The 25,541-nt window shown below is 36.5% G+C and overlaps 1 protein-coding gene across 4 annotated transcripts in view; it reads left to right on the top strand.

Moving 5' to 3' along the window:
• Nucleotides 1-25,541, top strand: part of DOCK4 (dedicator of cytokinesis 4) — a 221,933-nt gene that overhangs the window by 79,655 nt on the left and 116,737 nt on the right. For all 4 annotated transcript variants that reach the window (XM_064702645.1, XM_064702643.1, XM_064702644.1 and 1 more), the window contains exons 2-8: nt 701-784; nt 1,810-1,850; nt 4,156-4,211; nt 5,874-5,970; nt 7,639-7,787; nt 9,174-9,258; nt 10,897-11,048. In XM_064702645.1, the coding sequence (XP_064558715.1) occupies nt 701-784; nt 1,810-1,850; nt 4,156-4,211; nt 5,874-5,970; nt 7,639-7,787; nt 9,174-9,258; nt 10,897-11,048 (664 nt within the window). The remainder of the gene's footprint in view (nt 1-700; nt 785-1,809; nt 1,851-4,155; nt 4,212-5,873; nt 5,971-7,638; nt 7,788-9,173; nt 9,259-10,896; nt 11,049-25,541) is intronic.

Here is a 25,541-nt window from a genome sequence, read left to right as displayed (position 1 = left end):
GGCCATTGTAAATATTTGGGACCATCACTGCTCTGGTGGATGTTTTGTTTTATCTCCATCTCCATTTCTGTAGCTCTTGTCCCAGCCTGAGCTCATGGCCTGCCTTCAATGGCTTTGGTGAAGCTGCAGGGGAAGCTTAGTGTGCCCTGGATGTATTGGAGTGAACAACATGCTTTGTGGTCTCCACCCCCTAACCATTTCCTCACATTTGGGATTTTATGGAGTGCTGGGTCTATAGCATCCATTAAGCAAATGTGAAATAAGGTTTTCTTTTCATGGTGTGTGAGTGGTATGGATGGCAACAAAAATATTGGCACATATTGGCACTTTCAGCTCACAAAATTCTGAGGTCTGATGCGTGTTAGTGTAAGCATTTGGAATAAAACACTTTCTGTCCTTCGGGGTACTTATACTAGCTAATAGTGCTCTCCAGTACAAGCTTTCCATTCATGTATCATAAGGCTGTGTTTAGGTTTATTTCTGAGTCCTGTGTTTTGAATTTTCTGCTCATAAAAGTGGCTTAATTATTCTTTTTTTTTTTTTTTACTTTTTTTCACACTTTATTAAATTTGAGTAAGCCTGTTTTTTCTAACATGTAATTTCTCATGGTAATATACTATTTTTGTTAACTATATTGTTAACAATAGGAATAATTTGTATTTTAATGTTGTGAGTAATTGAAGCACATTATATTTTTCAGTAATTGCTGGTTTTCGAGGGACAGTCCCACATGGCCTATCACTGGAGATTGGAGACACCGTTCAAATTTTAGAGAAATGCGATGGTGAGTTCACAGGTGATTCCAGTGAGAATTAAGTTTTGTGTATTGATGGTTTGAACCCCATAATATTAATTTATTTTCTTAAAGTAACACATTTTTGAAATCAATAATATAATATATTTTGGCCTCTTAATTTTTTTTCCACAGTTCCAGTGAGCTCTAATCTCTATAATAATTAATTTGCAATACATTAACTTTTATTGAATCTCTCTGTTTAATAAACATTTAGAGAGGATAAGAATTATAGCAGAAAGGAAATCTCTCATGATTCTTCTGCTTTCTTGGCATTTCTGAGGGAAATCTGGCTGCCATCAAGACATTTTCAAATTAATTCAAAGTCACAACTTAAAATCTTTAAGCAGTGTAAGCATTGTCTTCTGCTTTGCATTAGAGAATGCAAATATAGTTTTAACAAATGTCTGTTGCTAGGGTTAGAGAAATAAAGTTGCCTTTTCTTGTCATAATTTGCCTCCCTAACATATAAAAATCAACACATTGATTTTTTTTTTTTCATTTGGGATCATATAGGGTTTGGGTTTTTTTTTTTTGTTGGTGACCTTTTTTTTTTGTAATATCGTAGCAGGATTATATATGGTTAACCTTGTAAGAAATGTTCTTTTAGAAGGCATAGGATCTCTTCTGTTGGATCAGGTGTATTATGAGTTTTATATAGCATTCTAGTTGATAGATGTAGAACCTCAAGTCCAGAAATGATTTGTAAATGTTTTGAGTTAGTAATAAGCTATTTCTGTTTTGACCGTTGTGGTGTCCAAGGCAGAATTTACCTAGGTTACATTGTTAGAAACATTTAGGGTTTAAGAGTAATTCCTGAAATTGTGTGAATGAAGTCATCCAAATATGAACTAGTTTAAATGAAATACCTTTCACTGTACGGAAAATGTTTTAAATTAATAGAGTCTGACAGCACTGTGGAATTGTCATATCTGTCCAAAATGGAAAGATGAAATCTGTATTATATATGTAAATGATTTGCACTCTTTAAAAAGCAAAATGTGCTTTCTTCACAGGGTGGTACAGAGGATTTGCCTTAAAAAACCCCAATCTTAAGGTAAAGGTCAATTGCAGTTTTGCATTCTTGGGCAAAAATATATATTTACTTTTTAAAAGTTGATAATCTGCTTGTAAGTGTATGATATTTACTCTTAAAAGAAAACCATAGCTTAGTGTTAAGTATATTATTGGTACTACTTTAATTAGATTTGGACATGGATTACCCTTTTGAAATGCTTCTATGTATTAGAATAATGTACTTCACAAATCCAGGGCTGTGGTGAATTTTCTTTCATTTTCAAACTTTAGGTTTTCCACTCAGAGGAAGCTGAGTTGAAGCGAAAAGGCTATTGAGAATAAAAAATGTAAAAACTGTTGGAAAAGTTGGTTAAACTGTGCCTGTTTTTCTTGAAGCTACGAATTAATTTAGAGCAGCCAGTGGAGACAGCCAGTGTATAGGAGCCTCATGCAGGGTATCAATTGAATAAAACATATGTGCTGCCATGTAAAATAGATGCTTCGTTTGGTTTTCTTTGATGTGTAGTCTTTGGTTTCCATAGCAGCATAGTATTCTAAACCAGACTTCACTGATTATTTCTTCTGCATTCAGACATGGAAAGTTATGGAAATTTATATTTCAGTGTCTGTTCATGTTGTATGTTTAAGCTTTAGTTGTCTTTTTTGTCTTTCTATTTTCTTAACCTCTCCTGTTGTCTTGCCTCTGGGATTGTACTGATATTTTTTTAATGGGAAAGAAAGATCCTAAATTACCTCTTCATCCTTTAACCTGCATTATAAGCTGTGCTCTTCTTTTTTCTGTCCTCATTTCCAAGATGATTCAGCTGCAAAAAAGGCATATACACAATAATTTTGAAAAGTTTCTAGGGCCTTATATCCAGTTATTGGCTTTTTGTGCCAAGGCCTGTGGTCTCTAATCACATATATTTACTTTCTTTATACAGAAGGTCGATTCAAACAATAAATTTAGCCACAGAGTCTAATTTGATGTTTACTACTTTGACCTCATTGATGTATTTTACAGTTTGATTTATAAGACATGAGCAGTTGTGGTTTGTTATTGCATCTTCTGTGTCTTTTGTTGCAATTCTCACCACATGCTTGCTGTCAGTCTTGCTTTGTGGTCTGTCAAATGTGTGATGGAAGTTATGAATAGGTTTTCTAAACATGACTTGATGTGTGAAGAGATGAGATATATATTCTCTGTTTTCCTAGCGTGAATGCAAACAGCTTTTCTGACTTGGATTTTTGAAGGGAGTCTCTCCAAAAGTAAAATAATAAGAGCACCTTGTACCTCCTCTTGTTATTGGTAGTGCTCTGTAAAGATTCTTCCCTTGTTATTGTGCCAGCTTTGACACTGGAAGCAGTAATGTGTGGCAGCTGGTGTGCAGTAAGGGTGCATCTGCATCCCTGACACATCCCTGTTGCACCTGCAGGCTCTGTGTCCTACTGTCCTTGGGAGATGCTCCCCTTTGCATTACACAGTCGTAGGAGCATTTAAAAGGGTAGCTGTCTCTACACTGTAGATTTGGTTTTGAAGGTCTAATGGTTGTGTGAAAAGAAAATGGGACACCATCATCACAAAGGAAAGCTGTATGCAGCTGTGCTTATTATTAAGAGACCATATATGTATTTTCTCTCCCTGCATGAGCTGTAGTGTATTATCTTCCCAGCCAGAGGCTTGGAGCTGGCTTGGTTCATTTTGCTCATTGTGATTTGTGCAGGCCAGTGTGCTGTGGGAGCTATTGCTTCTGCAGCAGTGCTGGGTGCTCACCAGGATGGTGGGGAGCCTTAAGCAGCTGGGAAGGAGCTGCTCCTGGCAGGCACAGGCGCTGTCATAGGCATCTGCCACAACTTTCCTTGCACTGCAGGCAGAGCAGCCACCAAATTAGACTCCGTTTTTATTTCCTCTGCCTACTTGACTTTATTTTTATTGAATATTGTTAACTTCATTTATTCTGCTTAATTTTAAAAATCCCTTTCTGAAAATGCTTATTTTTAAGATGCAGTTGATAAGGCATTATCCCCCACAGCTGGTCTGTTTCTTATCAAGGTGGAAATAATGAATAAAACAGTTGCCATAAGGAAGCTCTCAAACAATCTTCTACATGAGTTTATCTTCTAATTGTCTGAAGTGTTGAAGATTTTAAACTCTACTGAATATGGCATTTTAGTTTCTGTTAGAGCTATACTGAGTATTTATTGCTTTCTTTCCTTGTGTGTGTTTTTTGTTAATTATTTGGAGGACTTTGAATTCAGCATGTATTTGCATATTGAATTATACTAAATGGAATGCCAAACTCATGTAAGGGGACTTTTTTACCTAAACTCTTTTTATTTTTCAGGGTATATTTCCATCTAACTACATTCACTTGAAGAATGCGTGTGTTAAGAACAAAGGGTATGTGTGAAATGTTCTGATTTCAAATATTTAAACACGGTCAGTTACTTGTACCAAATGTCTTTTGCTTATAAAGTAAATAATTTAGTTATGTTATGATGGCTCCGGCCTACTGCCAGAGGACTTGAAATGGTTGTCTTTAGCTAACCTGATAGTCCTGCATAGTCATAAAATTGGAATGCTGTACCCAGAAGAAGCACTGAATGCAATTGGGAATATCACTCTGTATTGTTTAGAGAAAAGGGGAAGCAATTATGTTACGTTTGGCTTGAAAACGGCATTGCCTTAATTTGAAGAAATTATTCTGTACTTAAGCTGTCTTTCAACCTGCTGTTTAAGATTAGCTGTTTTCTTTGAGGACTGTAGCTCTACCAGTTGCCATTTTACAAAAAAAATGCGTAAAAAATGTATCAGTTTAATGGCAAAAAATTTTGCTAAACCTATAAATGAATAGAGAAACGTTTTCATTTTTTTCAGGTGATGGAGAGCCAGTATTTATTTTTGACAGCTGTTGATGTTTTTTCACATTTAGAAGAATAAAAACCAGATAAAAGCCAGAGTCATTGGTTAATATTAGGCTTTAAATTTCGTTTTGGAATTCAAGTTGTCTGACTTAAAAAAAACAGTGATTTTTTTTTTTTTTTTTTTACGTATAAAACTTGATGCCTTGGTGGTATCACTTTAAAAAATTTAAAACTTAAAAAATTGTCAGTGAATTTAACAATTTTTTCACAGTTTTACTTAATTTGTAATTGTTCATATTGTATCCTTTGTTTGGATTTATTAGTAGAGAACTGATACAAAACAGTTTGAAAACTGTTTAGGTAAGGACATTTCTCATAATAGGTGGATGCCTGAACATGAAGTGACCCTTTGTTTTAGGAGCATAAATGAGTGTGTTGGAGATCCATTATTCATAATGGGCAGAAATAATAATGAAGACTGTAATAATATTTATTAAAACAAGTTTCATTCTCACGGGTGAAAATGTCCCCATGTTAAACTCCCTGTTGTCCACTATGAAGTTACAGCCACATGTGATTTGTCATGCCCTAGAATCCCTTTTTCCTTTTCAAGTTGTAACTAAAACTGAAGGCTCGGTGAAACAAAATTGTAAACCATCACAATAAAATAAAATTTAAAGGCAGAATACTTTTTGTTAGTGGACACCATGAGAGTATTTGCATGGATTTCAATCTTTGTTGCATCTATTTCCTTTGTTAGTTAGTTTCCCATTCAGGCCATGTTCCCTGCTGCACATCATGGCCAAGAGCTGTCACAGTGTTATGTTAATTTAGCAAGAGAGACAAGATATCATGAAAAAAGTAATCCAGGCATGAAAAGCTGAAGTGTCAAGATCCCACTGGAAACTATGGGATTTATTCTGCTATGAAAGTTGGTTTTTATATGCTTATCTCATAGTAGAAAAAACTCACCTTGACTTCTCTGGGGCCAAGACTTTGCATGGGGATTAAGCTATTTTCACCCAAAGTTTTTCCATGGGGATTCAATAAATCCACAAATAAAAAGTGTCATGGTCTGACGGGAGCACTCATGTAGGTTGACAGATATCACTGTTGGCAGTAGGAAGTCTACACATTAGTAACTGCAATGGGATTAGTAATGCTTGTGCAATATCATGTGTTCTTCTGCATGTTACAGACAATTTGAAATGGTTATTCCAACAGAAGATTCTGTTATTACAGAAATGACATCCACTCTAAGAGACTGGGGAACAATGTGGAAACAACTCTATGTGGTAAGTACCCTGAATAATATTGTTTTGTCTTAATAAACATGATCTCAAAAGGTGCACTGTTGTTTAGATGGTCTGGTTTAGTTGAGGTATATGTTTCAGAAAAAATCCAAAACATTCAGGTTTTTTTTTAATTGTTTTACTAATGCCTTGAAATCTTATTTTAGTGTTATTAGTGTGTCTCTTGTATTCATACGAATAATAATAATATACTTCAGTAGAACTCATCCGATACCAGGACCAAAGATGCAACTGAATTACTGTTTATCCAATTTGACTGTAGAAATGAAGGTTTTTTGACTGCAGAAATGAAGGCTCTATAGCCTCTGATGGAAAATTGTGAAAACATACTGTTAGTATAGCTCTCTACAATGTTCCTACAAAGTCCTTTTTGTCTCTTGTTTCTAATTCTATGACCTTTTTTCCCTTGTTTTTCTTTTACTTAGAACATTCGTATTTCCCTCTTTTTGTTGCAGAAGTTGCACAGCACTTTTTGGCAAAAATTTTCTTCACTGCTGTTGTTATTGCATGTTCAAAATTACCGTGCTTTTCTTCCTTTCCAGACAGAAAGCCAAGACAAATAATGAATTAATGCCCTTTTAGTGAGCTTATGAAGTGAAAGTATGTGAAGTAAAAAGAGCAGATCTATCAAATTGTGATTTTTCAGAGTGCTTGGAATATAAAAGTTGTTGATGGAGAGTAATGGTGCTTCTAAATCAATTTTAGGTTTAACTTATGCAGCAGAACTAGCTGAACTTTATTTTTATGCCTTTTATTAATAGGAAGAAAGCAAAGGGAAATAGACTTATGGTTTTTGGCGAGAATTAACAGAACAAATCTTAACAGGAGTGTTTCTTCAATTTTGTGTGATGAATCACTTAGATGAAGGTTGTAGTAATTTCTCAACCTAAAGGTTCTAAAAAATTACTTAGAATTAGTGAAGGAAGAGTTAATAGATTTTTCCAGAACAGAGGTGCATTTATGGGAAATTGTTATATACCATAGCTGGTATATAATTAGAGTAGGAGGATGTGGTTTCAAAGCAGTCATATTCACGTAATTTCTCCTACTTCACAGTTAGATGAAGAAGAACTGTGTGGACAAGATTCTGTCTGTGTGATACTATTTATTTATGATAAGGTGGTAGTATGTAGAGTTATATCAATGCAAGGGAAAGTTAAAGCAAATTAACACTGTGGTTCAGCGTTTGAATGCTCAGAGCTATTGCTTTTTCTATCCCTTATGCATATGAGTTCAAATAGTCTTGAAATATAGATGATATATTCAGTTTGGATGAGACAGCAGCACAGAGTGAACATACTCTTGGAATAAAATAATGCTGTGTCATGCAACACGTGAACGTTTTTTGTTGAATTTTTGTCGTACCTGTCATGTACACTAGATTAGGTTAAATGTAAGAGAGACACAAGGAGTTGGACTGGAATACTGGGATGGGTTTGGTGCATAGACAAGGTCTGTGGCAGGTCTGAAATTATTTTATATGCACACACGCACATGCAGGTAAAATGGTCACAGTCTGATGGGGAATAAAAGACTAAGTAAGGGGAAAAGGGGGTTTTCCTAATTTGCTCATGTATGTATTTATTAGGATTATCAGTCTATAAGCTGATGTCCTGATTATCAGGTGATGCAGATGTTTGTGTCTCACAGAGGAATGAGGGGGATCTCTTCCACCGGCTGTGGCACATAATGAACGAGATCCTGGACCTGCGGAGGCAGGTCCTCGTTGGCCACCTCACCCACGACCGCATGAAGGACGTCAAGCGCCACATCACGGCGCGGCTGGACTGGGGCAACGAGTGAGTCCATGTACACACATCAAATGTGGTCAAACTGCAAAGCCAGCTCTTTAGGCTGATTGCAGAATGGTGAAATAAAGAACAAATTTCTAACGAGTGGTACTTTTTTTTCCAATGGACTTTCTCCTTCATTGTTTTTCTGTCCACTATGTTTTAACAGTGAAAAGTGGGTTATTGTTTTGTTCTGCTGTTTTACATCTGTGTAAGTTATGTAGCAGTAGTACTATCTATAAGATAGTACTTATTCCAATTCCAGTACTTATTTCAATCTGAAGCAGCATTTTCCATCTTTTTAATACACATGATGCCTGGATGACACATTCAGCAGAGCTTTGTGCTCTAACTGAAACTGTGTTGGTTGACATTGCTTCTTTTCTAACTTGGTCACACAATTTAGTTCCTGCTTGGACATCTCTAACATACATTCAGCTACTGCGCTCTGCATCTTCCTTTAGTCTGAATAACTGAAATGAGCTTACACAAATTTTATTGTCTTACTTTTTTTTTAAGCAAGAAAATGGTTAAAACGCCCTCTGGTATTTAGGTGCTGTTTCCAAAGTCTCTTCTTTAGCATATGTTTATACAGATAAATGCTAACTAAAGGAAGCAATATTCAGTAGTAGGATTACCTCAATTTCCAGGGTTTCTACAGCTGTCTGAAAGCATAAATATCTAACAGAGTGAAAGGGTTGTGAGTAAATGTGTATGATTGCCTGTCTACTTAGAATTTTGCAGTAACTGAAATAAATTGTGAAGGTTTTTTACCTGGAGAGTTCCTGCTCCTTGAAACATATGTTTGAAAAACTTTATAATCTTTTGAACTTTCCTAAATTGACTAAATTCCTAAAATGACTGCCTTCATGTCCTTATGCATTCTTAAACATTATTGTTTGCCGCTGTGCTGGAAATAAATTGTGTTGCTGTTGATTCAAGCTCATTTCCTTATTTTGTTCAGGGAATACAGGCCAGCATTTTTGATACTATCCACTCCAAACTGAAAATAAGCTGATGTTGTGGTATTTGATGGATTTTCTTTTTATCTTCCTTTCCGTGGTTGTTATTCAAGTTGACGGTACTAGTGTGTTCACACTGAAATGCTCACAATAGTACGAAGGACAATGTCGATTGCACATTGTCCACTCTGTGAAACAGATTTAAAAATTGTGGGAAAACATTGTTTTAATGTTGCAAAGTGGAGAAGGGAAATGAGTCAAATGTGAGTGGTGGTTACAGCCAAAATACATCAAAATAAAACCAAAGTCAACTAATTCTAGAGTACAAATTAACATGTGCATTTTTTATTCAAATAAACAACAAACGCATGCAGAGCTAATTTGTTTCTTTTGAAAGTAGAAGCTACTTACTGTTATTCCATTTCTCATACAGACAACTGGGACTTGACTTAGTTCCAAGAAAAGAATATGCTATGGTGGATCCTGAAGAGATCAGCATTACAGAGCTCTACAGGCTGGTAGGTGAATGTAATGTTTGATGCTTCTGCTGTCAAATTACGTACTGATAGTCCACTCTTGTATTTAACCAAAAGTACCTTTTTTGATCCAATATATTGGCATTTCATAATGCAATGAGTTTTACTATAAGCAAAGAAATTTTTTGAACAGCTATGTCATCCCTAAATATGTATGAAATTCTTTGAGTTGATATTAAATTTGTCTTTGCATACATGCTTAAATAGTTTTGGTTTCTCATATACCTTTAAAATTATGCTAATATGTTAATATGAATTTAATCATCAATAAAAGCTTACGGGACTCTTTGTCATTAGAGCTTTACCTGGCTTATGAGCCTGTCTAGATAAGCTTTGTGGAAATATAATAATGGTATAATATTGTCACAATTAATCATACTGGGCTCTTGGTACTTTCTAATATATTAATGTAAATAGCAGTTAAATTGCATAAGAAAGCTTTCCTTTGGGTCTAAAAGCCCATCTTGATCTACTGAAATCAGCACTGATATTTCTCATTCTGATTAAATCTCCAGCAAGGTGTAAGAAAACTTGCCAATTCATTTATGTTGGCTTTGGCTCATATTTAAGTACTGCAGCTGTTAAAGATACAGAGTTCTGAGCTTTATGTGCTTAAGACTAAACTTGTATTTAAGCTGAATTTTATTTATTACAACTTTTGTATTTAAGTTCAAACCCCCCAAAAACATCAATTGCTACAGTTTTTGTGGATCTGTATTTTTATTATAATTTTTAATTTGTATTTTACTTGTATTGTTGACTGGTAGGGTCAAGACTAATATTAAATGCTTTGTGCTAGAATCAGTATACCTTTGAGTAATTTCAAAGGGATTTGTGATATTATGGAATCCTGTTGAAGCGCTAGATGAAATATGGTGAGGAGCCATTAATCACAAGAGGAACCATACAGAGGAAAAATCACCCAGAAAACTAGTAATGGCGCTCATGGAGTGTACTTGGAAAAATAAAAAGGGGGAAAAAAGATAACCTCAGTATGAAGACTATGTCACTTAGAAAGATTGCGGTTTAAAATTATTTTTGTTACACTGTAAGAGAGGGATAGTACAACTTAATATTGTCCTTCACTTAATGGCTAACTAAAATGCAGAAGGTATAAACTGTGACATCAAATCAAGACAATTAATAAGCTTGTACAAAGCAGTTTGCCAGAGATCATAGAATGCAGGTATGATTGCTTTTCCCCAGTTTAAAATACTGGCATTTAGTCTTCTGCAAAAGCATTTTTTTATGTGTTTGAATAGTGGAATATCAGATCATTTACCGCTTAAACCAGCTAAGAAATACTATGTTGTTATAGCACAAAGCTTTAAAGTGGTTCCACACTTTCTGAGTAAAAAAAAAACCAAACTTCTAGAGATTACTGTTTTTCACCTAGAGATAACTATGATGAAATGTAACACTGGGAAAGTAAATTCCCTGTGTTTTCCTTCTCAGATGCAAAAGAAAAAAAAAGAGAAAGGAAAAAATACAAGTTAGTATCAATTAAAAAAAAATACTAATTTGGAATAAGAAGGTAGTTCTACATTACATATTTTACCTCTTTGTTTTGAGAATTTTGTAATTGACTCAAACTGGTCACTGTTTTTGTGGTGTTTTCAGATGGAACATCGCCATCGGAAAAAAGACACACCAGTACCAGCTAGCAGCCACCATCTTTTTGTTCAGATGAAGAGTTTAATGTGCTCCAATCTGGGAGAGGAACTGGAAGTAATCTTTTCACTCTTTGATAGTAAAGAAAATCGACCCATCAGGTACCATATGATTTCTATTTAAATACTGATTTTACATAAGTTTTACAATAAAACCTGTATATTTTGATACAGGTAACAAATTCCACATTTAGAAACAAAGGCAAGGTGGGTTTCTTTCATGAGAATATTTTGCCTCCTGAAATTCAGTTGCTGTGTCTACTGGTTTGTAGTGTTATTTAAGGTATACAAAAATGTATGCATCTGTCTTGTTTACTTATTTCACTTTCCAGTTGTTTTTTTTCTTTGTAGAGAAGTTTATATACATGTAGAGAATGGTAATTTTTAAGTATCCCTATTTTCATCTCTCCTAATCAGTGCACATTCAAAACTTTGAACTTTTGCTTTCTCTGTAATATTTATAAGAGAAATTCTCCTCGGTGCATGAGATTGGAGGGCTCCAATAAATGCTTAGTCAGTGACTTATGCATATTTTTTATAAAAGGAGACTTTGCTTCTATGAGAAGGTGCTGGTTCTTCAGTGAAACTGTCAAAATCAATCTGTCCTAGAGTTTAAATTCTATGAGAAACCCGATAACCTTTGATTTTTAAAATATCCAATAGCTACTTCTATTTTCAGAATTCTGGCTAAGAGAGAAAACATAGGAGTGATTAGTAGAGAAGCCACTGTGCATTTAATAAATACGAGCACAGGAGGAGAGTGCAGTTAGTGCAAGAGCTCAGCGAGTTCCCTTTGAGGATTAGGCCAGGAAGTCTGAGCCATTGGGTGACTGTGCAGGGGTGATGGGTGTGGTGGGTTGACCCTGGCCTGCAGCCAGCCACAGCCACCCTGTCACTGCCCTCCTCCTCTGGACAGGGGACAGAAAATAGAACAAAAGGCTCACGGGTCAAGATAAGGACAGGGAGAGATCACCCGCCAATTAACATCACAGATAGAACAGACCTGACATGGGGAAAATTAATTTTTTACCAATCATATCATAGTAGGAATAATGAGAAATAAACCCAAACCTTCAAACATCTTCCCACTTCTCCCTTCTTCCTGTGCTCAACTTCATTCCTGATTTTCTCTCCTTCGTCCACCCTGGCAGTACAGGGGACTGGAAACTGGAGCTGTGGTCAGTTGGTCACACATTGACTCTGCCACTCCCTCCTCCTCCAGGGGAGGACTCCTCACACTCTTCCTCTGCTCCAGCCTGGGGGCCCTCCCACAGGAGGCAGTTTTCTGTGAGCTTCTCCAGCCTGAATCCTTTCCACAGCTGTTGTCTTAAATACGGCAATAGGAGTTTGGGGAACTGTGTGGAAGTTGGGCTGAATTTGACAAAATGATGTCTGTGCTTTGCAGTGCAGGCAATATAAGTAAACAGTACTTAGAAGGAAGAGTATATTCAGTACATTAATTTTTATGGTTAGTGAGATCATGTATACCCAGCTAGTGTTAGAGTATTAGCTGTTAAATACTGACATTTCATTCTGGCCTGCACTTCAGACAGTCATCACGAAAATTCAGTTTCCTGTCGTTTCTGAGAATTAAATGTGCATCAGGACATGTTGTTTGTGTTCACTCCAATGAATGCCACAGCAGGTGATAGATTTACAAGAGAGCTGCAGACTTTGACAGAAAACAATTTGGGGTGATATGGATTGCTGAAAACAAGGTTAAGGCAGTGGTGGTGGTGTGAAAGCAAATGGATTTGATTTCCTTTTACATGAAAGCACAAATTCTAGAGCTGTTTCTCACGTGCCTGCTGTGATCTGACCTTTAGCTATTGATTCCTGACTCCAGCATCTGTTTTCAGCTGCTGTAAACTTCCTCATCCCATTACTGGCAAACCTTGAAGAAAAGTGTTGTTACAAATCCAAACTGCCTTCTAAGGTATGGAGGGAATGACAGGATAAGCTTTGTGAAGGTAGTTTGCACCATCTGCAATTCAAACAAACATACCAAACTATAACCAAAAAAACCCTCCTAAGAAACAAACAAAAACTTCTCCGCATACTGGAAAAGCTAAACCTAAGTGAGCTTTCACAAGAACAAATTAAATGCAATGTATATCTGTATCACAGAATAAACTCTGGGATGCAGAGTTGTCCGAGATGGATCCTTATATGATCTATCTGGACTAGATGTGAAAGTGACTTAACTGGTTTATTACAGACTTAAACCAAAGCTGGATGATCATAGTTTACAACACTATGGTACAATGTGTATTTTTTATTCAATGCAAATGGGTGGGATGTTTGAGAGATCTTTAGGCCCTTGCTGATGCATGTTTGACATGAGCAATCTCCCTCAGAAGGATGCTGATGCATGAGAGGACTCAGTGTCCCCAGCCCCTGCAGTTCACACCCTGCAGTGATGCCAAAGCCTACGGGCAGCAGTGGAGCTGAGGAGCTTGGACACTCTTCTGCTCATTTCTAGCAGAAGGGCTGGTCAGAAGCTGGTGTACTGTAGTACAGATCCTTACACCTTACGATCTGTCAGAACCTAGCTGTGTCATTTGTCCATTGGTTTCCAAGTCATTTTTTGGTCCTGTAGAATAATGTAATGAAAAGAACAGATGGAACTTTTTACTAGCACATGTAAAGATAGAAGTATATGAACATAAATGACTTAAAATTTATTTCTCCAAACAATTGCTTATGTTATTGGAATTGTTTGGACTTTATTTCTTTGGACTTTGCTGCTTTTTATGTTAAATTTTGTAAGCACTGTATGTATACCAAACTTTCCTCAGGTGGGTAATCCTGTTTATTTTAATGAGAGTGTTTGAATGCATAATAGTGTTCATTGTCTACCTCATATAAATTGACATAAAGCAAGTCAGCTTTGTAGCCTCTGAAAGAGTTCAGTTGGAGAGAGTACAGAATTCAAATTTAATAATACAATTTTTTAAAACTAACTTAGCTTCTGCTCAGGTGGACCTGCTATTGTAAGCTCTCTCTACATCAATAGATCTATCTAATAAATCTATCTTATTTTTTCTAACTTCAGGTATATGCAGTGAAAATAGCAGCTTTAAAAGATTGTTGGAAGACTAGAAGAAACATTGTCTGTTTACTTCTTTAATTGATTGGATATTTTTTCCACAGCTTTTTTTTTTTGTTGGTTTTATGTTATCAGTATCATACATTCAACTGTTTTAACAGCAATATTTGTTCAAGTATCACAGTAACCAGAATAGCAATTGTAGATGCTGAGGTGAGGAAAGTCTCTCCAAAACGGAATAGTATTTCCAGTCCAGACTAATGGCAGAAAAAACCCTGTGGAAAAGACCATGCTTTGGAAAGTCAGGTGAAAGGAAGGTATTTCATAACATAGGGAATGTATGGTTTAATAGCTGAGCTTTGTATTATAGCACAAGAATAGGATTTTCCTTAGCCCATTTTAAACTATAATAAATATAATAAACTTAAACAATTTAAAACTATTTTCTTGTGCAATATTAAGAAATTATCAGACTTAGAAAATATCTACTGAGCAATGAAAGACAGTTAAACCTTTTCTTGTACAGTTATAGATTCTCTCTGAAATAAAGCATTCTGTAACAACTGAGGCAATCCAAGGTATGAGGAGAAAGCACAGTGTGGTAACAGTTCTTGTGTTGGCTTTGTGGGACCAAAATTGAGTGTCTAATTAGGAAATATTGTATCATTACTTGCTTAAAACAGATTAAAAGATTACAGATGTATAAAGTGGAAAAAAACTAGATATCAAATTGAAAGCTGTGCACCTGAATGTCAGCACAAAACTTCTCTCTAATTCTTGTGACCCATATGTTTTGCCACAGGAGCTACATTTAGTAATTATTCTTGGCAGAAGTGGATTCTAACATGAAGCAATGTAGGTACTGTTTGTCATTGTAGAGACAAGCAGATGAGGAAAAGGAGCACAGTAGTAATTTTAATTCCTTTTATGGCTTGTAAAATATAATAATATAGATTTCTGTGGCTTAAGAGACAGTTCAGATTCTTTGGCAGATAGGAAGTGTAAGTTTGAATATTCAAAGGCAGAGTGAGAAATTTGGCATGCATCTTTTTTCTCTTAAAGAAAGAACCACACCTACTAATATGAATGTATTCTTCACTTACACTGCACTCTTGTTCCTCTTTATTAAAAAAACAAAAAAGGAAAATCCCCGAAGTGCTTTATATTTAAATTCAGAATTTGCTCCTCTTCATCATCTTTTGTTTCCTTGAGTAGTTGTGCATCACTCGACATGAATTAGTCCTGAAATGAAGTACAAGTATGTCTTCAGGTGGATGCCAGGGGGAGGAGCAGACCACCAGCATCACCTCTGCAATCTGTGTAGATGGATGTATCTTTCTGCAGTCACAAGTAAATGTCAAGATTAAGACATGACCAATGCTTTCCTTTTTGTCTGATTTCAGAATGATGAATCAGTGGACTTAAGGATTGGAATCCAGCCCCAAAGACATCTAAACTTAAGATCTTTGGTTGAATTGCATCTCCAGTAACTAGTTGCTAGTTAGAGTCAGCAAAGCCTAGAAAGCAATTCAGCTGGTGAAATGTCTGCACCTTCTTTAGGACATTTTGGAAAGCTCCTTAGGATCCATAGTTGGTAATGATTAAGGAGCTGCTCAGTGTGCCCTGAAGTAATTTTGATCTGAATCTATTCTACTTTTTTGTTTTCTGTATCACTACTTTAGATCTCAGTAAAGTTTGAAGCTTCAAGTTCAGAAGGAGTTGATATTGAAATCATACAGGATATAAATTCTCAATATTAGTTATCTGAGTTTTTGACATCAGCCCTCTAGAGTGCAATCTATAGGAAAAAGCACCCTGAATTTGCTCTTAAATATATGCAAAGGATTTAGGATAGTCAGATCAAAAAAACCTGATAAATATATGTATGTACAAAATTACTGTTTTTCAGTATACGGTGAATTTTTTTTTGTAGTTTAAGTAGAGCAGATATGTTGTGGTAGGCAATGTGGTTAAGGAATATTCTCCTAATTAAACATTAGTGCTCTCATTGTGGGACCTACCAGTGCATCTTTAGGATGGCACCTCTTAAACTAAGTAAAGAGATGGAAGCTAAAGCCATAAAATAATTTACCAGTTGTTCTGGTTTTGATAATGTATCTTAGTATTCCTTTAGTGTTTTGAATAGATCATTGTTAGATGATCTTTAAGGTGTGCTGCAACCCAAACTATTCTATGATTAAAAGAAAAATTAAGTATATTTACAGCTAGACTACTCTCTATTAAATATTTTTTCATCTTAAACAGCGGGTATAAATGCTCATAATTTTTGCAACATGTACTGAGAATTAGATAATAGGTTTTTCATGACATGTGAAAAACTGATTTTGAAAGGCATTAGTAACTTCCCCAGAGCAGAAATCTAGTATCAGATAGTGACAGAAAAAAAATCAGTGATGCTTCAAGGTTTTTTTTATTTTCAGACTTTGTGTCTAAAGAGTTCTCTGGATTGGTAAGGGCTATTATACCTTGCTTACACCTAACTTAGTGAGATCAGCGCCCACTTTGGGCAATAGGAATGGTTTTCTATCAGTTTTACTAGTCTAGAGGTAAATACTCTTTTGGGATAATTTTCCATTTGTTTGGGACAGGATGAAATTGTACTGTTCTTTTGTTGCTGGAAATAGCTGTTAAAATAACTGTTTCTAAATATGTTGGCATCCACAATAATGGCAGTCCTTTTGTATTAAGTTAGGGGTAATAATAAAATTCAGGTTTATCTGTGACTTTATTATTCCTGTTAATAAACAATAATAATATTATTTTTCAGACTGTTCCTCTATTAAAATATTTGTCTAATATGGGTCTTCCCACTCTAAAGGCTTTTTTTCAATTTGACTATTTACTTCTATGGAAGCACAAAAACTGTCAGTATTTAAGTCAAGTAGTTAAATCTGACTCATGACATGCTTATGCTTGTTAAGGCTACAGTTGTAAGTCATTCATTTTCTACTTAATTGGTGCATGCTAATTTCACTTGATCTGTATGCATATGTATATATCCATGTTTTCTGGCTAAACTAGCTGCTAGGAATAATTTTTGCTATCGCTTAAATTAGCAATAAACAGCTGAAGTCAGCCCCTGATGGTTCCTAGAGTTTTCCCTGGTGTGTTTTTGTATCATGTTCCATTTTTCTCCCCTTCCTGCTGCTTTACTAGAACAGTAATAGCGCCTGAGTGGGGTAGAGCAAGTGTGAGTGGCTCTGCTTTAACATGAAACAACCATTTGGCTTTTTCCAGTAGAATTCTTTGGTTATGTGCTGCTTTATCTTCTAATCATGTGTTGCTGTTCGTCTTTTATTTCTGTTAAGGTCAGAATACCAGTTTGTGTGTTCCTTGAGTATTTTTGGCTCTTTAAAAAAGTAAAATACTCTAATGATGATACTTAAATTTTAGAACTAATTTCACTAGTATAGAATCCTAAAGGAAGCATTTTGGCATGTGCAGTTGTAGAGAGGTGCTGTTATTGTAGCTGGAAAATGAAAGAGGTCCATAGTCAGATCTCATGAGATTTGTTTGTCTTTAAGTTCAATCCTATTTTTCTGGCCACTGCTGAGCTTTTGCTGTCTACTTGGAGTGGTTCCTAAAGTATATGAGCTCAAACATACTCTATGGGGATCTGTACTGGTACTTGATGCTGGTAAAGAAATGCTTTTATAAAATCTGTTCTGGAATCATGTATGTTGCACAAATGTTTGAGAAAAGCAAAATCAGAAGGACTTACCAATGTGGTAAAGAGCCTTGAAGATTTGCTTTTATATAATCTAATTTTGTTGTCAGCAAATCAACAGTTTGGAAGTCCAAGACTGCTGTTTACTTAGGCAAGTAGTGCCATCCTGTAGGAGTGGATTTGTAGAGCAGAACTTGATGCTAGACCCAATGTTAATGTGTAAATGTTTACTGTGGACTAAATCTGTGGTTGTGTGGACTGAGTGGCAGCAGCATATGTTCTTGTTTGGATTCATAGCTCTGGCTTATGGATCAAAATGTGGAGATGATCAGAAGATTGTCTTCAAAAGCACCTAATTCAACTTCAACATGTAGATCATAAATAGTGTTTGTAAGATGGATATTGCAGGATCATAGTTTGGATGGGGGAAAGTTCTGTAAAAGAGAGTAACTCAGCTGTGCTTTGGGACATAATTGTTTACAATCACATTGCAAAAACAATTTAGAGTTCAAAGGGATTAGGGAACTCTGAGTGAAACAATGAGAAACAATAGCTTTAGGTAAGAGATAGGCCATTGTTACAGCTCAAAAAAACCTGGAAATCTGTTTGCAACATTTCAGCACACTGCAACAATCCTGTGTTCTGATGTTCTTTATTAGCATCACTTTTAGTGTGTGGTCAATTGTGAAGTTTTAGAAGCTTTTCTATTCCTTGGAATATGAAGGTGAATATACAGTCCCAGCTTTAAGAGTACTGAAGAGTGAGTGTGGTGATGATTGTTGGCTTTGGGGATATCTTCTTTCTCTTACCCACACAGAAGTTAGTAAAACAAACTTTTCTTTCAGCAGTAAAATCACACTAAAAAAGCCAATGATAAATACTTCAAGGCGTTACAAAGTTACAAATTTTGTAGTGGCACTTTTTCAGAGAAATAAAAGTCTATGGTGGCAGTCTGTGCTTTCTGTTCACATGTACTAATATCAGCTACTCAATACAGCATTTTTTTCAGCAGTGATGACCTTAGTATAGCCAGGGGGCCCATTTACACTGGAGCTCTAAGAACACCAATCATTTAATCAAAAATATATTGATTTTTTTCCTTATCAGATCCTGGAAAGATCTCACTTATTAGCTTTTAATAGAATCAGTTTAACAAGTGGCAAGGGACAAAATAAGAGCTTAGCTGTTTTCTAGACAATGTACATTATTCACCAAGGCTGTGTTAACTTTATTTGTTGCTATAAGAATATTCTGCTGCTATTAAAAAAAAAAAAAAAGCCAAAAAGCCCAAGGATAACATTTACCAGATGACTGTGTTCAGAAAATCAAGTTACCCCCATGTCGTCTGAAATTCCCACCTTTCCAGGGTAGATGCCATAGGGCTGTATTAGTATATGTAGCATATTACCATCTAGAGATCTTGCCTGGGTTTTTTTCAGGAGGATTTTGAAAACACCAACAAAACTGGGTAGTGTATTACGAAAAAGGGAATGGAAGGTGTTAAGGCTGCTGCCTACATTTGTTCAGTTCAGACTGTGGCCCCTGTTCCTGGCATTGATGAGTATGCATAAAAATGCTGCATCATCTCCTGCGCAGAGTCCCGCTTGCTTTGCTGACCTTTAAATTTGTGTAGAGTTTGTGCCTCTGTCTTATGCCAACATACTGCTGCAGAAATTCTTAAATCTCTTATATGACCCATGGTTCTTAGATAGCATTCTAAACCATTTTCTTTTTTTCCAAATAGCAGTACTATTAGTGGGAAAATTTCAAGGCAGCACTTCAGTTAGATGGAGCCTATTGAGATTTTCTTTCATTGATATACATTTTGTGTCTGTGTCAATATGATATGAACATCTTATCAGAAATGATTGATGCCTCTGGCCCCATCTGTGTGGGGAGCAGAGATAAGTTGGCATGCTAATCCTCCTTTTGCTATCACCTTGAACAACCTTGTTTGTGACTATCATATTGCCCTCAAATGAGAAGAGATTCTTAAACAGCACAAAGAGAATAGGCTGTTTATCCAAGGCCAGTGAAAGCAAACTGCTTTTTTTTTTTTTTTGTGAGCTTTTGATTATATCCTTAATGATTGTGTAAACTCCAGACCATACCAAAGGATAAGATTACCCTTCCTTTGTTGTACTCTCAATGTCACCTTTTAGCAACACCCACATCATCAATCTTTTTAGCCCTTTCTTATTTCAGTTCTTTTATTCATTTAATTCAGTGAAATCACTTCCCAAAAGCTAAAATCCACATTAATTAGTCAAAATATTCATTACTTAGTGTTCTAGTTTTTAAAACAGCATAACACAACTGTTTATTCAACAGTTTTTGAAAAAGCATACTGTCATTTTTTCCCCCTCATTCCACAATAATGTTAAAAAGATTTTGGTATAGTAAGAGAATGTTTAAAGACATATTTTGAAATGTCCATCAGCATCTTCAAACCTGAGAGCTGGCCATCTCAAAGAACTGTTCTTTTAGCCATCACTCTGAGTAAAGTTTACTCAACTCACTATTACCGTTCTCAACAGCAAAGAAAGGGCTTGGATACCTCTAGAATCAAGCTAATAATGCATTTTCTCTAGCCTGAAGGTTCACTACTGACAGCCCAAGATGTCTTAATATATCCCTATGATCTCCCTTCTAAGGGAGCTCAATGATTCAATATTATTTTAAGCACAGAAATAGGTTACACTTAACTTTCAGTATCTCGTTTACTTAGAATCAGTACTCCAGACATCAGCACTCTAAATGCAGGAGACTCAAATAAATTCTTTGTTGCTTGTAAATCGTGTTGAACTCTAGACCACAAAGGAGATGGAGATCATATTTGTGAAGCTGTAGCCTTGCAACTTCAGTGCAAGACTACAGAAGTTGATAAAAAGGTACAGTACCTTCAAGCTTGACCCTCTGGCTCACAAAAAACATGTCACATGTTGTTGTGAGGGATAGTTCATTAATTATTGTTATTTGGAACTTCTGGGGAAGCACACAAGTGGCAGAATGTTGCATCATGGCAGTTGCTAATTTTCAGAGGTGGAAGATGGAAAAGACTTTAGAAAAATATATTTCCATAAAGACCCAAATGACCTGGCTGGCTGCCTGTATGTGGTACTTGCACATAATCACAAAATCATCGAATGGTTGAGCTGATAGGAAAGTTGAGAAGTCATCTGGTCTAACCACTCTAGAGCTGATTTCCCAGAATCATGTCCAGATGGCTCTCGAGTATCTCCAAGGACAGAGATTGCACAACATCCCTGGGCAACCTGTGCCAGTGCTCAGACACCTTTGTCAGGGAAGAATTTGTTTCCTGATGCTTAATGGGAACCTCCTATGCTTCAGTTTATGTCCATTGCCTCACTTAGAACCACTGAAGTTTGCTTGACTATCCTCTTTGCACCCTTTCTTTAGATATATTCCAGTTTATTCATAAGATCCCCTCTGAGCTTTCTCTTCTCCAAACTAAACAGACCCAGCTGTCAGAGCATTCTATCCAGTCCTTAATCATGTCCAAGTGGGGTATAACCAATGCTGAGTAGAGAGGAACAGGATCACTTCCCTTATCCTGCTGGCAATACTCTGTCTAATGCATCCCAGGGAAATAATTGGTCTCCTGTACTGCAAGGGCACATTTCTGGTTTATGTTTGACTTGGTGTCTATCAAGATGCCCAAGTCTACAACGTGTGAGTCTGTTATTACTTTCCATCTTCTTTTTTCACTCTTGTTTCTTTATTTTATTCTGACATCAGAGATGAAAGCAAATTATGTTTGGAAAATAATTGTGAGGATACTTAAAATCCAGATTTGGAAATAATTTCAAAGGGTGCAATGTATCTCAAGTACAAAAGCTGGAGAGAGATGGTGAAAAAATTTTTATATATGAGCATGCATGCATACACATTAATTGGTATTAAGATTTTCTGCTTCTGCATATGGTTTCTTTTTCTATATTTGATTGTTTGATATTTAAGTCTTGCGTTGATGCAGCACCACATTGCGTCTTTGAATGTCATGGAAATTCAGGGGCTCTATTTTAATAAATAACCCTGCATAAAGACAGGGGTTTGTTTCTAGCATTATCTATGAAAATTAGTATCATTCTGGGGGGGAAAAAAAGTGTATGTGGTATTTTTGAGTTGTTTAAGGATGTGTTTTAACTGTGCCTCAGACATAATTAACTGGTACCAATAGCACAGAATTTCTGGGAGGTGTGAACAATGACTAAAGGCAGAGCTCACACTGGACTTTGTTGTACTTTTTCAGCAATATGAATTAGTTATATTAGGAGCACAATCCAGGTGCTCCCTAAAATTTTTCATCTATCATTAGGTGATAATCTACTCCACCTATTTCCCATAAAATACTATTTTTAGTGTATTTAACCTTCATTCATACTGTTTCTTGGAAATTATTCCTCAGATACCTCCACATTATCCACGCATGCTTTTTGCTTGAGGTACTCTTGGATCCTGACTTTTTCCATGCAGGTGTGCCTGCTAAGCAGTGCAGGGATTTAAGATAAAGGAACTAGCAGCCTTTCTGATAAAGGGAACGCCCCATGGGAACCTGAGCCATGAATTAGCTCAGGGCTACTTTTCTGTTACAGTATTTCCACAAAAGCATGATTGCACTCATAGTGGGTTACAGCTTAGGGTAGTTCAGTGTTGTTTTCAATTTCCTGTGCTGTGTTCACAAAAATATCTAATCTTGCACAGTATTAAAACTGTGCTACAGTGAATTACACAAAATCAATGCATATGTGTATTTAAATATATGTATATATGCCTCATAGATGCAGGAGAGATGAAGCATCTTGGTTTTTCTGGCTAGCAGATGCTTAAAGGAGTCCTCCATTCTAGTTTAGTCACTTACTGCTCTGTCATTTTGCTACTCCTTAGAAGCAAAAATTAAACAAAACCAGCCTAGCTTTATTTGCATCCTGCAAATTCAAGAGTTAGTCCTAATTTTAGCAGGAAGGTTAAAACACCTCAAGAAAACGTAAAGGTCACTTTGACAAGAGAGCAGCCACTACTCTTGTACCAATCTTTTATGCATTTGGAATAAAAATACCCTTTTAAATGGCTTACTTGGTATATACATTGCTGAATGTGGTTGCTATTTTTTTAAATTATATCATCCTATATATTGATATATGCTTATATATACACAGTAGATAAGCAGACTTAATTATTTTGTTACTAGCTCTAAGATACATGGTAATATGCACATTCTTGTGGACAAGAATATATTAGTACAGCTGTAATTTGGCTTACAAAAAGCACCTTGAAAAAGAAGCTGAAGTTCCAGAAAGTTAAAAAGCTACCCCTCAGAAAATGTACATAATTTTTTCCAGTTACTCATTGTGAGCAGGAAAATTCCTATGTGCAGGAATATAGTCAGGTCATATAGAGGCTGTTAACCATTTCTTGGGAGGAGTAGTGTAGTAGTAAAAGTCTTTCTGCTTGGATCCTAGATGTGGTGATATTTTGGAGTGGGAATTATCAGTGGAGATTGGCAAAAAGATTGTTTCTTGGTCCCAGCCAAACTAGAAAAGTGAAGGATGTGCCTCAATTGAATTCTGCTCCGTTGCTTGAGAGTGCTGTCTGTGCCTGCCTGCTGTGGAATTCCCCCAGAGGCAGGAGCATGGAAGCACTGGCCCAGTCAGTGTGCCCTGTTTAGTACATTGTCATTTGTTGTTTTACATGGCAAAACAGTTACTACAGCTATTATACTGACCTGTAATGTAATCAGCATTCCATAATCAAACATAGGAATTGAGCTCTTAGGTATCCCATGGGTATTCAAGCTTGCTTGTCTTTTCTATTCTTTCCCTAAGTCTGATTCCAGGTTTTGACCTGAAATCTGTTTTGGATTTAGAAACTCTTCACAGGAACTACCAGGACCAATGAGAAATTTCAAAATCAGTGGGTTGGTATGTTACAAATATTTCTACAGGTCTGTCCTGTTTCTCCTTTGTACTTATTGATATTTTAATTTTTTAGTTTTCAGATACCATACAGTCATGGAAGGGTATCCAAAAGATCACCTAGTTCCATCCTCTCTGCCATGGGCAGGGATACCAATACCAGTAGCAAATATATATTTTATGTCTCCCTCACAATTGACTAATTTTACTCATAGCTCAGTTTTACATATTCATTAACGGCAATAGTATAAGCAGATAGGATTCACCTAGTGTGAAGGAGATGTCTGAAAGGAATGGTTGTTGTATCCTCCTGCCAAATGTTTGGCTTTATGGTAGTTTCTGTAAGAAGATATTTTCTACAGATGAAGATTAGCCTTCATTGCTGGGGATCTTGGTTTAAGACAATTTAAGGAGGTGTCCACTCTAAAATGAGTTACCTCCTCTGAGTTTTAACCAATCCCTTTCCACCAATAAGGAGGAAGTGTGAGTTGGTATCAGTGATGAAATAACAGTTTACTAACAAGTGGAACAGCAACAAAAAAACCCCTCAGTAAATAATCACTAGATACAAAATTGCTAAATCTCAGAAGGGGGAATAAAGGGGAAATGAACCCAAACTGGTGGGGTACCACCCTCTCCTGAGGTGGTGGCCCCCACTGCTGACCGTGTAGGGACACAAAGGGAAAATGGCATCTGAGGCTTCCCAAATGGTGCCCACCACAGGAATGTAATGATGGTTTGGGTTACCCACAACACCAGGAGATCAAACCTGCTTTGTAAGAGGTTCTAATAGTTTCAGTAATAGTTATGTTTTGTGCTGGTTTGGCTGAAGTAACGTTCATTTTCTTTACAGTAGCTGATGTGGGGCTGTGTTTGGGATTGGTTCTGAGGACAGTTCTGGTAGCACAGGGATGTTTTAGCTATTCTGAGCAGAACTTATACAAGGTTAAGTCATTTTCTGCTCCTCACCCTGCCAGTGAGGAGGCTGGGGGTGCACAAGGAGATTGGAAGGGTTACAACCAGGACAGCTGACCCAGGCACAGGGATGGATATCTCACAGCGTATGACATGGACACACCATTTCAGCATAGAAAGCTGGGGGAAGAAGAGAAGAAAGGCAGTGGAGTAATGGCATTCATCTTCCTCACTCACTGTTACCTGTCATGGAGCCGTGTTTTTCTGGGAATGGCTGGACACCTGCCTGCCCATGGGAGGTGGTGAATGAATTTCCTGCTTTGTTTGCTTGTGTGCGTGGCTTCTCCTTTATGTGTTAGACTGCCTTTACATTAACCCACAAGTTTTGTGACTTTTACCCTTCCAATTCTCTCCCCCACCCCACTGTGGGGGAGTGAGCTGGTGATCGAGCTACTGGCTGGGGTTAAACCACAGCACTTCCATGAACCATTCATTTTATCTGACTTTTTGCAGTGCTGTATAATTTGTTGTCATTAATGAGACAGTTTTGATAAATTGCCCTTTAAATACTGGCCATTCTTGAATTGCAAGAGAATTAACATTTTTATTCAGGCTAATTCAAGTATTTTTTGAGGAACTGGTGTTTCAACAAGTGGATTTCTTTGCCCTGAAGGCCTAAACTGTCCTATTCAGCCTGTGTATGGGAGCTGCTGCATGTCATTTTACAACAAATTGCATTTGTGAATAAGTAAAATGAGGTAGATATGGTAGGAATAAGCTCCTAAAAAAACCCTACAAGTCTTGTCTAGCAAGAAAATGCTTCTGAGAAGGTTTGGTTTTGTATTTTATGGGTAAATAGAGCCCCATTTAATTACACCTTCCATAAGCCTTCCCAGGAGTGAGGGTGTGTTATAAATTGTATTTCATTATGTTGTTCAGTTCCTCTCACAGAGAACCATTTTCAGTGAAACAAATCCACCCTCTTATCCACTTCCTAAAGATTCTTT

Source organism: Zonotrichia leucophrys, chromosome 1A (genome assembly GCF_028769735.1).
Source record: "Zonotrichia leucophrys gambelii isolate GWCS_2022_RI chromosome 1A, RI_Zleu_2.0, whole genome shotgun sequence".
Classification (NCBI taxonomy): domain Eukaryota; kingdom Metazoa; phylum Chordata; class Aves; order Passeriformes; family Passerellidae; genus Zonotrichia; species Zonotrichia leucophrys.
Note: the sequence above shows the minus strand (reverse complement) of the source record. Positions and strands in the feature narration are given on the sequence as shown.